Genomic DNA, 17,267 nt, shown 5'->3' with positions numbered 1-17,267 from the left:
AATATTAAAAATAATAATAAATTTTTATTTATACCCCGCCCTTCCCAGTTCAGAAAACCGGGCTCAGAGCAGCTAACAACTAATTTAAAACACTTAATTGATGCAACAACAAAAAATAGCATAAAATACAGTATAAAACATGAATAACAATAAATTCAGAATTCAAAAATCAATTTAGGGGGGGAAATCCATCCAATAAACATTGATCACCAGGGCTAGCTGGCTAAATTAGTCCTATTTGGGCCAGCGAGGAGACCAGGGGAGCATTAGCTGTGGGATCCCAGAGCATGTAATCTTCATAAAAAGGGGAGTGGAAGGGAAGGAAGGGGAATAAAAGATCAGGCTAAGTTCAAGTTGAAAGCCAGGTGGAATAGATCTGTCTTACAGGCCCTGCGGAAGGAAGTTAAATCCTGCAGGGCCCTGGTCTCATGGGACAGAGCATTCCACCAGGTCAGAGCCATCACTGAGAGGGCCCCATTTTAAAATACGCCCCCCCAAAAAAAACCCAATACATCATGAGAAGCATTCCAAGTATTGATACCTGGTATTGTCTGTGCCATTGGCTCTGTGGTGATGGCGGGAGCTGTGCTTGGGTGCTGCTGACTGGAGCTAACTTCTGGCTCTGTGCTAGCAGAAGGAGACAATGCTACATCGCTGGGAACCTGATTTGGCACAGGCTGGAGGGCATCTTCTGAGGCTGCTTGCTCCTCTTGCCCAGGGAGTTGCAAGGCCGATAAAGGAATGCTTAACGGCTTGCCAGCATTGGAAGTGCTGGCAGGCATCTGCAGGGCTGCCTGAGGGTTGGCGGCCAGGCTGCTACCAGGCCCTTTACTTGGAGAAGACAGAGTTACTTTGGGAGGCTTCTGGGAGGAGGCAGAGATGTTCTGCAAATCATATTCAGCAATGAGTGAAGGTGGCGAATGAGGGGTGGATTTAGATGGCACAGGGTAGGAGGCTGCGGGGTGAGCTTTGGGTTTCGACATCTGTGTCAAGGACAACGCAGGGCCGTCGATGCCGCCGGTGATCTCTGCGTTAGCCACAATGTAATAATCCTCGGGAAGTTCTTGCTTGATTTTTTTGACAGACACATTGCTGCTGTTCTCGTCGACGACCTGAGAATGGGAGCCTGGATGGAACGAGGAGGAGGTGGCCGGGGCTGGCCTTTTGCGGGAATTGGTCTGAGATCTTTGAGGGCGAGGTTCAAAGTCGCTATCTTCATCTGTCACCGAGGACTCACAGACCATGTCAAAAAGAGTAGCTTCATCTTCATATTCCTCCACGGTTTCGTCTAACTCTGAGGGCTCACTGCAGTAAGAGAAATCACAGGACTCTCTGGTTCTGTTGCAGTCCAACTTTGCTTTCCCTGGCCTCCCAGAGTAGCGTTCCACTGGGCTGGCTTGTGTGTCCGAGGGCATGCCCATGAGGCTGGGGCTGTCCGAGTTGAAGCTCCTGTTGTCCTGGAAACATACTCTTTCCTGCGAGCCTGCTCTACAGGTTGCCGTCAGGGGCCAGTGATAGGCATGGCCTGCACTGCAGCCCCACATAGCTGTCAGGTTGCCATGTGAGCCCTCTGAAAGAAGGTGCTTCAGATTTGGAATGAGGGTGCATATGGTCCCATGGCTGTGGGCCCAGCTGACCAGCTTGGAAAGGTTTTCGGAAGAAGTGTGTAGGCAGTCCTCCATGGTGCAGGCTCAACAGCTCTGTTCCTAGAGGAGACACAAGAAAACTTTACACTGGAACCAAAGTTTGCGGTTGAATTTGACTTCACATTTTACGTGTGTGTGTGTGTGTGTGTGTTATTTATGTTTTCCTTGCACACAAAAACCATGTGAAATAGTAAACGCAGTAATCAACAAGTTTTAAAAGGTATTTCTCAGCAAAGCCATTTACTTCTGCAGACATTCAGTTTTAGTTGGTTAAGCATTTGGATGTAGCAAAGATATTAAGGATCCTATCCATATGTCTTGCTCAAGGCTGCAGTCCTATGTAAATCCACTTGAAATCATTGTGGCTTGCTTCTGAGTAAGCATGTTTGGACTCGGGCTGCAATTCATGCTGTAATCAAACGGGCTTAACATGCATCTAACTATGGGCATGACCCTATCAAAGTGAAACAATTTTAGATCACAAATTAGGCAATATATTAGCTCCATGTTTGTTCCCTTAAGTGCAGAAACTGATAGGGATCAGGACTCTAGCATGAGGGGTAGGGACTTGAAACCTCTGTCACTCCCTATAGCATGGCTGCCATATGGCTGGGTTTTCCCAGACATATCCAGGATAGTGTCCAGGTGAAATTTCCGAAAATCACGCAAGTGTTTGGGGAAACCCGGACACATGGCAACCCACATTCCTTTAAAATAGCTCAGAAACTTCAAATTTCTTTTGAAGTTCAACAACTTTTGTGTGCGGATTTTCATTTTTTGGAATCTGGCAAAATTTTCAATTCAGATTGAAATGCTTGCAGTTTGCATGTTGGGTGGCGAGCAGAATCCCAATCTGCTTTAAGGATTAACCCCCTCTCATGCTATGCTCCATGTGGAACAAGGCACTCCCACAAGTAAAACTGGATACTGGTTATGGCAATGCATTCTATGGGGGGCTTCCCTTGCACAGTTTCCTTGATGGGTGTAAGGAGGTTGCAGTATGGGACACAGCTGACAGAGACCAATGACCCAGGGCCCTAACACTGCGGTCATCAAAGGAGCCAGTTTAGTGCCTGACACAGTGCTGTCCTCAAGTAGCACTCCAGCCATGGTAGTCACCATGAAGGCTTAAACGCTGCCTTTGACCTGGCACCCTCCTTTGGCCCTCCTAGATTCTCTTTCTGTTCTCAGAAATGGTGGGCAGGAACATCTGGTTGCTCCCCATCCTGTTCGACTTTGTCACCTTGCCATGGAGCAAAGAAAGCCTTGAGCTGTCTTCACCCTTGGCCTCCTACTTACATCTGCCATAGGCACACATCGCAATCTCATGAGAGTTCCCTGGCTCCTCAAGAGGCTTGCTGGACTTCTTAAGGAAGAGTTGCATTTCTGCCACCATGGAAATGGGGGCTCCCCATCCCTCACTTGTGACCTTGAAGGATTCCACAGTTCCTTCAAGGGGCTATGCATGCGTTCCTGCCCTGCCATTTCTCCTGAAATCAGGGGATGTGGAGTCTGGATTGGCTCCACAGAGGATGTACAGGCACAGTCCTGGAACAACATCCCTAGATCTCTGCCACTTAAGTGAATTGCTGCTTTTCATTCCTATTGGGATAAATGTTGCGCCTGGGAATAATGTTGCAGTAGAGGCTGCAGGTGACCCTTGAAGGACTGAAGGGAACAGAGGACTCAAAATGACAACCTCTTATATGGAGAGTGACTTGTAGAAGGACTATCCAATGAAGATCTCACTTTCACTGTCGGGGACAGCATGGACAGATGCAATACACAGACACACAGACACACACACCCTCTGCACACCTTATCTATCGTAATGAGAACACACTTTGAGAGAAGATCATTTTGGGGCCAACTCACATTGTGCTTAGTACAAATAAAATAACATTGAGGTCCCAAAATATTTTCCTTTGAAGCTTCTCAGCTGCATTTTACATAGAGTTCTTTGCTCTTGTGAGAATTAATTACTGTTCCATTTCAGTTTTATTGCCTCACACAGTGCAGCAGCAGTTTGAAAATTCGTGCTTCCTCTATTTATATAAAACACAACCATAACTGCATGTTAATTTGGGGGGGGGGGGAATAAGTTGCTTCAACGGTGTAATGGCGTTAACAGAAGAGGATACTGGTGTTTTGCTTGTTTTTGCTTTTAAATCAGGAGAGACTGCTGTAGCAATGCAGTATCACCAGCAGGTGATCTAATAAACAGTGAACCATTTTTATTAATATATTTTGTTCTTTCCAGTTTACAGCATTTTAATGAAGGATTTCATTCATTTTCCATTTGCTTAAGCCATAGCACAGCACCGCATTCCTTCTACTACCATTCTGCTACCGTTGGCAAGTCTTCTGGGGAAAAGGTTGCTTTGCCAAGTATAGCATGGCAAGACTTCAGCTACAAGTGCCTGCTCAACAGGTGCTGAACAGACTGCAAACAGATTGACTGGTAAAGTGCATTCTGCCATCTGAAGAACACTGAAAAAAGCCCTGAGAATACACACAGTGAGCAATTACCTTTTTCAAATTGTTTTGGGATAGTGTGTGGGGTGGAGATGAAGGCTGAAATCCTGTGCACACTTCCAAGGGAGTCAGAACCATTGAATCCAGTAGGACTTTGCATCTGAATATACCAGTTTAAGGGAGCACTGCACATGTATCACCAAACACCACTACCCTTTCAATCCCTAGCAGAAAGGCTGGTTTTAATTTTTTTATATACGGATCAAAGTTACATTGCACCTCAAAGAACCAATTTAGGGTTCACGATTGCACTAAAACAACAGGAAAAGTTTTGAGCCTGCCTTTGTGCAGAAAGGTAAAATAACACCTGTTCTGCTTCCGCAACCAAAATACACAGTATTCAGTTGATAGTGGCATCAGATGTCTGCTGAACATTTACATCAGATACAAAAAATAATACACACCTAATGAAAAATAAAATCCATTTTATTCTGTGACTGATTTCTTGAGATTGCACAACACTCATTACTGTGTTGCAAACTGAATCTGACCAAACTCATAACTGGAGAGTGAATTAAATGTCCTTACCAGTAATGCTATTATATGTGGTGCATGTTTATCTGGTGCTGCCTCTTCAGTTTCCTCTCCTAAATGTCTGGAAGATGTAAAAGCAACAGAGTGTACTATTCCATCCACCCTCAAATACTTTCCAGTAAATAATTGTAATGAATGAATGACGTGGAAACGATACGGTTGTTTTTCCTTTGCCAACCTCCTGAAAACCTGTCCGAAGACAAAAAGAAACTGTTTCTCTACTAAATATATATTATAACTTGATTTCCGCTGCTCTGGTGCTGTATGAAACTCTGTACATTACAATTATGTGTGTGGAGAAAATGATATTGGTGAATTAGCTTTCAGAATTTACTATGCACTTTCACAGCTTGAGCAGGCAATTAAGGACAAAGCAGAACAACATTTGAATAAAGTCACATGCTAAAGCAATGCCAAACCCAGCATCTGTAACTGAAACTTGAGTGTTGTGTTGAGTTAATTCAGTATGAAAGTGTAACTTGACCTGATAGTACAATGTCTTATATTCTACATTATACCAGCTACAGTCATACCTTGGAAGTTGAACGGAATCCATTCCGGAAGTCTGTTAGACTTCCAAAATGTTTAGAAACCAAGGCGTGGTTTCCAATTGGCTGCAGGAAGCTCCTGCAGCCAATCGGAAGCTGCGTTGGATGCTCGGGTTCCAAAACATGTTTGCAAACCAGAACACTCACTTCTGGGTTTGCGGTGTTCGGGAGCCAAAAGGTTCAACTTGCAAGGTATTCGACTTCCGAGGTACGACTGTATACTATAAGAAAATCCCTTCTGGATCAGACCAAATAATGATCTAGTCCCAATATCCTAAGTCTTCCAGCATACTTTCCTACTCAAGCTCTTCCTTACAACTTGCCAGGATACTGAGAACTGTCATACTGCCCAGGTTAGTGTTACACTACATAAGATTGAACTTCCACTAAGAGCAAATTCAGCTGGTGAATACCAGTAGAACTGTAGCCAAAAAGGGGCCACTGAGAAACAAGAAGATACCATCATGCTTGAATTAAGCCTATGGTTTGTAAAAGTACAAAAAACCACAAAGTGAAGCCAAAGATTGTTCTTGGGTTTCCAAGCATGCTATGGTTCACTTAAATGTGCAATGATGCCTGGTTTGGATCCAACCCCGGGACCACAGTTTGTCACTCCTGCTCACAATAGGTGAAGGAATAAAGTGGGAGCAATCTTCACATTCACAGTAAAGCATTGACTATGGTTTAAAACAATGTGCAAACTGGGTCATAAATTTAGTATGCTTTCATCTCATTTTTACTTGCGACATTTCAGTTTTGAAGCATCGCAATATCACTGATAAAAAAATACTTTCTGTCTGTCCAAAAGCTACATTCAGTCGAAACAACATAAACAGAACAATTCTGTTAGTAGCTGAGAGAACAGGTGGCAACAGAATTTGAGATATGTGGGTTTTTTAAACTCAATAGTTTACCTTTATGGGGTCAACTAGCCAGTACAATACTGGTTACTTATCTAAGCAGTTAAGTCCAAAAGGGTTTAGTTCCCTTTGAATTGCAAAGGATAACCTTATTTTGATTCATGTATTGCTTCAAGAAGTAGGTGGCTTCTCGTTAAAATGAAGACAAAATTGAATTTCTCCCTACTCCCTAATTGCACTTATGCATTTTCCCACTTGTAGTTTTTAGGGGAACACCTACACTGAGCAATTGGTATAGAAACAAAATATTGACTTGCCTTTGCACCTGCACATTGGCTCTACTCCATTAGTAGGCAAACTAAGGCCCAGAGGCCAGATCCGGCCCAATTGCCTTCTAAATCCGGCCTGCGGATGGTCCTGGAATCAGAGTGTTTTTACATGAGTAGAATGTGTGCTTTTATTTAAAATGCATCACTGGGTTATTTGTGGGGCATAGGAATTTGTTCTTCCCCCCCCCTCCAAAATATAGTCCGCCGTCCGCCCCCAAGTTCTGAGGGACAATGGACCGGCCCCCTGCTGAAAAAGTTTGCTGACCCCTGTTCTATGATGTGCACACTGGCCAGGCTCCTCCTCTGCTGGCCACATGTTTGCCAAGCATGAGAAAAAGCCCTCTGCACATTCTGATGTACACACCTAGAGCATTTCCACCAAGGGGAAGGGTTCCTGTTTGGCCCCAAATATGCCACATGGAGAAGCTAGCAGTCACAAGTCACATAGCTGGTAGATACAAGTCCACTGCCCGCCTCAACATAAACAGAGGTGTTTATTTTAGTCTGCCTGTTCAAGAGTCAATGTTGTCATTTGTCTGCCCCTCGTATTAACTGAAAGGCATCACTTTTCAGAGACAGGGAAAGTACCTTCCTGCCATTAGGTCCCTTTTGGGGAACAACCAATCACCCCAGGCTTATTAAGCAACCAATCTACTTAATAAAATATGGTCACCCAGCAGAAATACAGTGGTACCTTGGGTTAAGTACTTAATTCGTTCCGGAGGTCCGCTCTTAACCTGAAACTGTTCTTAACCTGAAGCACCACTTTAGCTAATGGGGACTCCCACTGCCGCCGCGCCCCCAGAGCACGATTTCTGTTCTCATCCTGAAGCAAAGTTCTTAACCTGAAGCACTATTTCTGGGTTAGCAGAGTCTGTAACCTGAAGCGTATGTAACCTGAAGCGTATGTAACCCGAGGTACCTCTGTAATAATACCATCTTTATAATATAGTACTAGCATTTCTGTTTGGCCTTGGCTTCTGATTAAAGCGAACAGATTTTAACCGTCCTTCAGAAATTGTACATATGCACACAAGATGTGTCTGTAAAAGCAGGTGCAGCTTGCTGAAAAGGGCTCAATTAAAGTGTAACATGTTTCTTGTAAATTAAGACCCTGTTGAATAACAACCTCCCATACAAATGTTTCTGTTTCTGTATTAGAGCAAAGCTCTACTGCTGTCATGCATAGCTGGTTCAGAAAACACAAGCTTGGCATAATGGAGTATTTGTCATGCCAAAGGGAAATATAAAAATAAAATTCCACTTCGTACATTATCCTATGCCAGAGAGTTCTCTTTGATTGCACCCAGAAGGTGGCCAACCTTAATTTTCTGCAGATTGGCATATTAGAATGCAATGCAATGCTTCAGAATAGTTTATTTAGCAAGACGCTAGCTGGAACAGAGGCATGGTGAGAACTGCAAACAAATCTGCAGCAGGGAGGAAACATGACATAACTACATATATTTTGTTGGAACTGTGTGGATTCCAAATGCTATGTCAGAGTGAAAAAGGTACTAAACCTATGACAGTTCTGAACCCATACTAGGGCATTCCAAATCAATGTAATTGCTTGCAAGCATATGAGCAAATATTTTTTCACCTTCGCTTTACAGAGGCAGTATAATTGGCTCCTGCCAAACAAGACATCTGTTATCCAGTTTCATTCAGGATAAAGCTACTGATTTGGCATGTGTTACTGAAACCTGGCTGGATGATAAGGAAGACCACATCTGGCCAAACCAGTTCCAGTCAATATCCAACCCAGAACCATCACAGAGAAGGATGAGCAGGATATAGCATCATATCACCCTACAAAGATACTACCACTTTGCCAAGTATCCAGTGCAAAATGCAGCCAGTTCATCTGTGACTGTATGTGTGGCATTGTAAATCAGGGACAAGTCAGGAATTCCGACACAGATCGCTGTTGAACTGATTATTACCTAGTAAAGGCTCCCAAATCTTTGCAAGGATGGATGGCTAATTTGGATGAACTCTGTCTCCTGAGACATAAAGATTCAATTGGTTGCCAGAACATTATGTGGAAGCAGCTTCCTGGTTATGACAACAGCTGCTCTTTCAATAGCCTGACTGACCTGTGGAATGAGAAACTCTCTTACTGTGGATCTAATCTGTCCTAGGTACTTTTCTTGCATTCCTCTGCTTCTGGGTAAGTCCTCGATCTACTAAGATGCTCAAGTAGATGGTAGAAAACTTTAACCTGTACCAGGAGGAGGCAAGATGATACACGACTGCTTCACCATACCATGGCAATGGTGATGGGAGGATCATTTTTTCCCCTTCGAACACTAATCACACAGGAAAAAAATGGATCTCAACTTGTGAGATATTGGCGTCTTTACACGCACTTTTAAAAGCAGTACCAGTTGGCTCGCTCAGGCAGAGGTCAACAAAAGAGAGCAGACTCAATCTCTCACTAGGAGAGTCCGAGGTCAGCTCTTCTGGGAAGCCAGGCAACCAGCACTGGCTTCTTCAGGCAGCTAGGTCCTGGTAGCCTCCCTGCACAATCAAACTCCTCCCTTGGCCTCATCCCTCCTCTTCCTTTCATATTATGATTTCCAACCACACCTGCCTAGGACATTAGGTCTTTGCTTCTGAGAAGACTATTGCTCGTGGAGCTATTCTCCCATGGCTCCAGGAACACGGTCAACTGTGGAAGCTAACAACTCGCTTCCACTGCAACAGGTTAGCTGCTTCCTATGTCTTTCAGCCTTCCATCTTATTCTGCTGCCCCTATCATGCATCTTGGGCTATGTCAGGGAAGAGCTGGATAGCTTTTCTCTATGTACTTTCTCCACACTGTGTATCATTTTATTATCTCCTCTCTCTCACACACACAGTCCAACTATAAAGCCCAAAAAAGCATAAACCTTTCCCTGTACGCAAGGGGGTTAAAGCCTTGTATCATTTCAATTCACCTTCTCAAGCTGTACAATTTAATAACCTTTTTGAGATGAAGCAACAGGAACTGTACACAATGTTCCAAATGTCATTGCACCATAGATTTATGTAAAGGCATTAAGGCAGCAACAGTTTTATTTGCAACCCCTTTCCTAATAATCCCTCGCATGGAATTTGCTTCTTCACCCACCCACTGCCACACAATGAGTTGACATTTTCATTGAGTTATCCACCACTGAACTCACTGGGGTTAACTTCTCAGTAAAAGCACATAGGATCAGATTGCACATAGAAACTGAATCCAATGAATTACGAGCTTATTGTACTGCAGGCTTAGGGCGCATGAGCAGTACATATTATGTATGAGCTTATACCTTTAGATGCAAGATCTCTCAAGCAGAATAAATATTTTGCATTATTTACGCAAGAACTTTTATACAATATATCACTCTGTATATACCAGAAATATAGTCCCGTAGGTGGAAGATTTCCATTTTTCAGTGTAATTTATCTTTGATAGCATGTGTTTGAATAGTCATATAAACAAGACCTTGTACTCACTTCAAGACACAATTACTGAGCAAGGCAATATACACAGTTGCTAGCAGACTGAGCAACTCATTATGGAATCTGTGTAGTATATTAGTTACCAAGGAAACATACTTGAGCACAGATACATGATAATTTCTGCCTTACAGAATAATTCATTCAATATGGCTGATTTCCTTTTTTCTTTTACCCACAAAAAAAATCAACATTTTGGAACAAAGATCAATGGAATTATAATTAAATAGCTGTTGCTCCAAGGTCATTTTATGAAAAGTTTGTCAGTTAACTTTGAACCACTATTACATAGGTATTGTAAGATAGAGTGCAGAGTACAGTGGCATTGTGCCAAGGATGCATGAAATATTTTTTTGTTTTTAATGTCTTTATCTTTATGTCAGTCAGATGGGCAGGGTACAAATAATAAAATTGTTTTGGTTATTGCTAATTTTTCTTACACTTTTGGCACAAGTCTCTAGAAAGGCTAACACTGCATGATGACTGTGTAGGGAAGGAGACGATTTTGCCCTTTTTGCATTCATAGGAGACAGAAGAGCACTGTAAGTTCATGCATCTTCTCCTATCTCAGGTCATTTTATGTTGATCTTTAAACAAAAGTAATGGAACCACTGCAGTCAAGACGTGTCTCCTCTTTTGCATCTCTTTAGTCTGCCTTTCTCTTTAGCCAAATGCACATCGCTTTAGGGTAGAGAACTTTATTCAAGTTGTACAGGCATCCTTGTACAGCATCACTGTGGACCTGATAGAGAGGTAAAGGTAAAGGGACCCCTGACAATTAAGTCCAGTCATGAATGACTCTGGGGTTGCGGCGCTTACCTCGATTTACAGGCCGAGGGAGCCAGCGTTTGTCCGCTTCCACAGACAGTTTCTCCGGGTCATGTGGCCAGCATGACTAAGCTGCTTCTGGCGAAACCAGAGTGGCGCACGGAAATGCCCTTCCCACCGGAGGGGTACCTATTTACCTACTTGCACGGAAATTACCTTCCTGCCGGAGGGGTACCTATTTACCTACTTGCATTTTTGGTGTGCTTTTGAACTGCTAGGTTGGCAGGAGCTGGGACCGAGCAACAGGAGCTCACCCTGTCATGGGGTTTCGAACTGCCAACCTTCTGATCGGCAAGCCCTAGGTTCAGTCATTTAGACCACAGCGCCACCCGTGTCCCAGTACATGGATAGACAGGTCTAAAAAGCCCAGGACACAATTTTTTACAGCCCTCTGGCAGCTATGGTGGCTCATATACCAGAAGTAAGGCATTTAACATTAACTCTGGAAGTGTATACTTGATTCTCACCAAACTAAGCCGCCTAGAGCAAAAGACTCCTAGGAGGCTTAGTTTCATCAGAATTGAATACAAAATTCCAGAGTTAATGCTAAATACATTGATTATTCTTTTTTAAAAAAATAGTATTTTTCCCCATATAGAAATTTACATTTACTCAACAATCATACTCCAATTCAACAAAACTAATCGCTTCCCACTCACCTAGCATCAATGATTATAACCCAAATTACATACAATTGTGTTTTAAGGTTCTGTCTTATCTAATTGCATCCTCTCTGACATGTTTCTTAATATATTCTGCTACATTCTTATGACAAATCCAAGTTTGCTTTTGCATAAAGCAGTAAACTACTCTCAAAGACTGGATCCTGTCTCTTAGGCTCATTATGACTAGTATGTACCGGTAGTTAAAAAGTGGGGGAGGCTATGGCAACGCATCACATTACTATAACTTGTCGGTTTTCTGCTCAATTAAAATTTGCTCCATTGCTCCTTTGAAGAAACTAATTAAAGTAACATCAAGAGGAATTTTTAAAGCAAACCATAATAAAGTACATTTGATCACAACAACTTATGAAACGGTAGCAAAGTCAAGTGATTCTTCCAATCAAATCTGATACTATATTTAAACACAGTGTCGTTATACATTGTTTCATTTGTAACTATGTTGTATATTTTGTGTTTTTTATATTGTAAACCATCCTGTGATCCTTGGATGGAAGGCAAAATATAAATGTAATAAATAAATATATAACAATAACATATAATGTTGGAAGTGTTACACAAATAGTTTTTGCTAGCCAAGATGGACATTTGGCAAATGGCTAGGCAATTATTTAAAGAATGTGTGTGCCATCACAAAAACTTTGATAACTTTAGGTGAGCATTATTTCATATTGTGCTGTTTTACTCGGACTTTCCATGAACCTTACAAGTAATTTGAGAACTCATAAAAGGTGCCCATCACTAGCCAAAAAGTAATCTAATTTCTAGCCATGCTAAACCTTAGTCTTCAGAAACAGAGGTCTAAACCAAAAACTGACATATAAGAGCTAAGCCAAACTTTTACGCTCCGAATGCCCTTTTTTGCCTGATGAAGAATTCAGGGAAACTCAAAATTCTAATATGTCTTTGGACAGGTTGGTTAATCTAATCAAAGACAGTATCTCATATGTTCTACAGCTGTCTGTTCTGGGAAATAAGTTGTGAGATATAGATGTAGTTACCAGAGTTTCAAATCAGTGATGCTGGAAGTTGGCTTGAAGAGCTGCTCAAAGCTTAGAGGAGCCAATATGAGTTCAAATAAAAGAAACAACCGAATGTATACCCCTAGGTGTATGCCAAATGAAGAAAGTGTTCTATTTATCATGGAAGAATCTACTCAGTGAGTTTGTCATATTCTTTTCCTGCCCTTCCTTCAAGGAAAACAGAGCAGCATGCATAATGTCTCCTTACATTATAATCGCAGCAACCCTATGGTGCATATTAGGCTGAGATGTAAGTCTTCTTCAGGCATTAATGTTTCCATATTCAGTTAACATGCGAAGAGGGTTGTGAGAATGAATGCACTAGCTCTGTTGCCCTCCACAAGTTGGAGGAGGGTGAAGATCTGACATAAGGAGCCTCCTTGAGTACAACTGTCTCCTGCTTTGGATCTTCACCAAGAGAGACAGTGATGTGGATCAGAGCAAGCGCATTCATCCCTGCCTTACTTGTTAACATGGAAACAAAATACCTGGAGAAGGTTATAGTCAATGGCCCAAGGTCATGCAATGAATTTGATGGGGGTAGGGGAGTTGAATATAGGTCTCGCTGGTGCTGGAATCCAACATTCTAGTACAGTTGTACCTACCTTGGCTCTCGAACGCCTTGGATCCCAAACAAATCAGCTCCCGAACAATCGAAACCCGGAAGTGAGTGTTCCAGTTTTCAAATGTTCTTTTGGAAGCTGAATGTCCGACAGGGCTTCTGCAGCTTCTGATTGGCTGCAGGAGCTTCCTGAAAGTGTCCCAGATAACAAATCCATGGCTCATAAGATATTAAACAGCAACCCAAACAACGTAACTGTTATTTGCATACTTTTTTCTATTACTATTTCTATTTTCTATTACTTATATTGTATATCTAGTTTTAAAAGGCTTGCCTCTTTGCAATTAGCACGTAAGTATGACAACCATCAGTTCAATAAGCTGCTTTACTTTTATACTACACTTCAGAGAGCCTAATAATTTAAAGCAATAGTTCTGTATTGTAAACAAACACATTAAATAGGATCCTGAATTTTAATCCAAAAGGATATACAGAATCAGTGCCAAAATGTAAATAAGACTCATACTTTTTTTCTTCAAAAACATACAAATATTTGTAGCCATGTAGAGCCCACAAGAATGAGAGCCACAAAGTAGATGAAGATACATTGTTTCATCTACTCTTTTTCTTTCCTTACTAATGCAACTTTACTAATGCAATTGACTCTTAACAATAGAGTCAATAGCAAGAGCTTATATAAAAACAACAAAGCTTACTGTGGAAACTTAAAAGACAGATTTATTGTGGCATAAACTTTGTGGACAAGAGCCCATTTCACCAGAAACTCTGGGCAAGAGAGAGATAGATGACTTCAGAATTAGCGAAGGTGACTAAAATATGTGGAACTTGGGGGAAGGTGAAATTCTGCTAATCAGCTTTCATAGAAAGATATGAGAATATACTACATACACGTTTACCAACTACAGTGGTACCTCGGGTTAAGTACTTAATTCGTTCTGGAGGTCTGTTCTTAAGCTGAAACTGTTCATAACCTGAAGCACCACTTTAGCTAATGGGGCCTCCCACTGCCGCCGCACTGCCAGAGCACGATTTCTGTTCTCATCCTGAAGCAAAGTTCTTAACCCGAGGTACTATTTCTGGGTTAGCGGAGTCTGTAACCTGAAGCGTATGTAAGCTGAAGCATATGTAACCCGAGGTACCACTGTATCACTTTTCAGACTGAGGGCACTTCCGGACCGTTGCAATTTTCAGGTGGGATTCAATAATTTATCAGAAAACATATATCAGGCTATGAAGCTAAAGTCCATGCTTCCCTTCTATTGCAGGGAAAGTAAATGTGAAGCAGAAAGAAAAAGAGAGAGAGAGAGAGAGAAGCAAGCAGGGAAGGAAAGCATTTTCTCCCTTCAACTTTGCTGGGACTCTAAGCCTTTAGTTTTGCTAGCAGTGCCTGGCTTTGACTTCTGCCATGAACACTGTAATTCTGTACAAGCCTACTCAGAAGTAAGCTTCAGGGAGTTCAATGTGTTTATAGAACTGTGCTTTAGAGGACTGTAATAGATGCATTTGCTACCAAAATCAACGAAGGACACCTTTCTACAGCCTTTCTGCTGTTAGGGAACAAGCCGCAAGCAAACGTGCGACACCCGGCAAGAGAAACGCGCGCGCGAGAAAACTTCCAACCAACTAGAGACTCTATAGACTGGGAATGCTGCACCTCTTCCCCCCCCCCCAACACACACTTAACAAAGCAGAAAGCTTTTCCTTGTAACTATTCTTGCCCCCCCCCTCCTTTCTGCTTCTCCTTTTCGTCTTTTTAGGTCAAAGTAAAGAAAGGCTGATTTCTGCACGACGAATTTCCAGGAACAGGGCACAACGATTCTCGTGCGCTAGTGCGGATCCGTATTAAACAGAAGAAGGGGATGAGCTCTTTCCGAGTGGGAAGAGTCCTTCACCCACTTACCTGAGTGCAAGAGACGTTGAGCTTGATGGCTCTTACTTCTGAGTAGGCATGTATAGCAGGGCGCCGCTTGCCTCAAAGAGAGACCCTTCATCCTCCTGTCCCGCCACACCTTGCCCCAGCTTTCTTACTAAATACTATATATAACATAGGATTGTTACATGAACCTGAGGATCATCTAGTCCAACCCGCTGAAACGAAGGAATACGCAGTTGTCCCACACGGGGATCGAACCGGCGACCTTGGCGTCGTCAGCACCCTGCGCTATCCAGGCTGATAACGCGCCCGCTAAGAACTGGAGACCCCACGCCAGAGCCTCCACTCCGGCCACGTTTCCTCCCCGAACGCGCGCGGCCCCGCTCCCTCCGACCCCACAGAAAACGCGCTTTCCCCACGACCCCCGCGACACACCTGCCTCGCGCGCTCCGTGCCCACTTCTGAATTCAGCCATCTCTCGACTCGCGTCTTCAAAGCCTCTGTTTCCCCCCCCCCACACACACACACCCATTTCGCTAGAGGAGGAGGAAAGAGAGCCAAACGCTTCGTTCCTTTCATGCTCTAATAAACTTGCTCGCGCAATAAATGCCGGTCAATACAAGCCCCCTCGTTAAGTGCGGGCTCGAGGGCTCGAGCTTTCCAAAGAGGCCACGGCAGAGACACAGTGTTTATTTGTTTGGATTTTTTTTTTTTGGGGGGGGGGAGACGCTCCTCACCCATATCGCCTCCTTCCTCCATTCAATAACTGCCCTATCTCTCTTAGATGCACACACCTCTCTCGTCTGAACGCTAGCTGCCTTCCCGCCCCCTCCCGCCAAAACGGCAGAGCGAGAAGAAGACTTTCCCCCTCTCAGGTCCCCTCAGTTGTCAAAAGTACTCCGGAGCGGCCAGCCCCCCTTTCGCAATGTGCGCGCGCGAGAGAAAATAGAGCATACGCGCCCCTTCCACTGACTCGCGCCATTTCGCTTCTGCTTGCCCCCCTCCCCAACTCCAACACTCCCCCCCCCCCGCCGCCGCCGCGGCTCTCCTAACCACCTACCTGCACGTGCCTGTCCATAGGAATGCGGGGCGCGCGTGTCGCGAGGGGCGGGAGGCGCCGGTGCTCTATTCGTGATATTGAATGGCGCGGTTGCGCTCCTGACCGTCATATATTGTTCGGACTAGGAAGGGGAGTGTGTTGTGTTGTGTGTGTGTGTGTGCCTGAGGTGTCTTTCATCCCCGCGCTCGGTCTTCCTCCACCTCACCTCACACTGTGTGCGCGCGCGCGCGCGTGTGTGTATGTGTGTGCAGAAAGCTTTCCCTCCTCCTTCCCCCTCAGCGATATTATTAAACGCTCCGTGCGAGCAGAGAGGGCTCGTATCAGCTACCGGAAATCGAAGCCCTGGCCATAAATATACCACAGGAAGTCACACACACCCAGCCCGGTTACACACGCGTCGCCAGCCCCTGCCGCCGCCGCCTCCCGCTGCCCCAACACACAGAAACACAGGCGGAGACCTCCATGCTATATATCCCTGCCTCAAGCCCTCAGCTACAAAGAGATGGTGATGGATAATCTAGGAGTGGCGGAGAAGGCATCGCCGCCACCGTACTATATTCGGGGCGTTTGTGTGCCAAAACATTATTATTATTATTGTTATTATTATTATTATTATTACCTCGCCCAGCTGGCTGGCTTTCTCCCGCCACTCTAGTATACAGCCATCTATAGGAGTACAGTCAGTCAATACACTTGGCGTCTCGACACAGCGTTAGTGCATACGGTGTAATATGCAACATCTGTCGGATCAAATACATAGACGCCGAGCATGTAATATATATCCATGGATATATATATACATATATATATATATCCATAAAGAGATACGCAAGCGAAAGCTAGTGCGCGCATTTTCAAAGCCTTTTATGACTCTGTAGGGGTGTGCTGTAGCCGTGCCCCCCCCCCACCACTCCCCCCCAGGGGGAGCAGATGAGAGAACATCGTTGCCATAACTAGTTCTGCCATAACTGCAAAAAATCCCTCCCCCCCGTCTTGACAAATTTTCGCATCCTATTAAAAACGGCAGAAACCCTGCAAGCGATTCTTTTTTTTTTTTAAGGCGTTGATTTGCGCCGAGATAAGGCAGGCTAGACGTGTCGCGAATCCCAAAGCACTGCTTTGAGAACGCGAGCATTGCGAAATAATACGTGTCAACACCGAGGGGGGGTGTCCTCCGCTTCCCAGGCATATATAACACGGCATATATGTGTGTTAAAAGACACGGGTCATTCAGAGAGAGAGAGAGAGAGAGAGTCCAGAACGGGCGATCTCCTCAT

General features: G+C 43.9%; 1 protein-coding gene across 7 annotated transcripts in view; it reads right to left on the bottom strand.

Annotated features, from left to right (window-relative positions):
• KIAA1958 overlaps window positions 1-16,318 on the bottom strand; it is a 69,014-nt gene extending 52,696 nt beyond the window's left edge. For 3 of the 7 annotated variants that reach the window (XM_083593244.1, XM_083593245.1, XM_083593243.1), the window contains exons 1-2: window positions 15,991-16,313; window positions 542-1,706 (exon numbers count right to left, since the gene is read on the bottom strand). In XM_083593244.1, the coding sequence (XP_083449370.1) occupies window positions 542-1,682 (1,141 nt within the window). In that variant the 5' untranslated portion in view covers window positions 1,683-1,706; window positions 15,991-16,313. Of the gene's footprint in view, window positions 1-541; window positions 1,707-14,957; window positions 15,090-15,365; window positions 15,432-15,990 lie in introns of those variants that run through there. The other 4 variants (XM_083593242.1, XM_083593246.1, XM_083593241.1 and 1 more) reach the window with 3 other exon arrangements.
• Between the last annotated feature and the right edge of the window lie 949 nt (window positions 16,319-17,267).

Source organism: Podarcis filfolensis (assembly GCF_964270895.1).
Source record: "Podarcis filfolensis genome assembly, chromosome: 17".
Classification (NCBI taxonomy): domain Eukaryota; kingdom Metazoa; phylum Chordata; class Lepidosauria; order Squamata; family Lacertidae; genus Podarcis; species Podarcis filfolensis.
The sequence above is the reverse complement of the archived record's forward strand: the minus strand, read 5'-3'. Positions and strand labels throughout refer to the sequence as shown.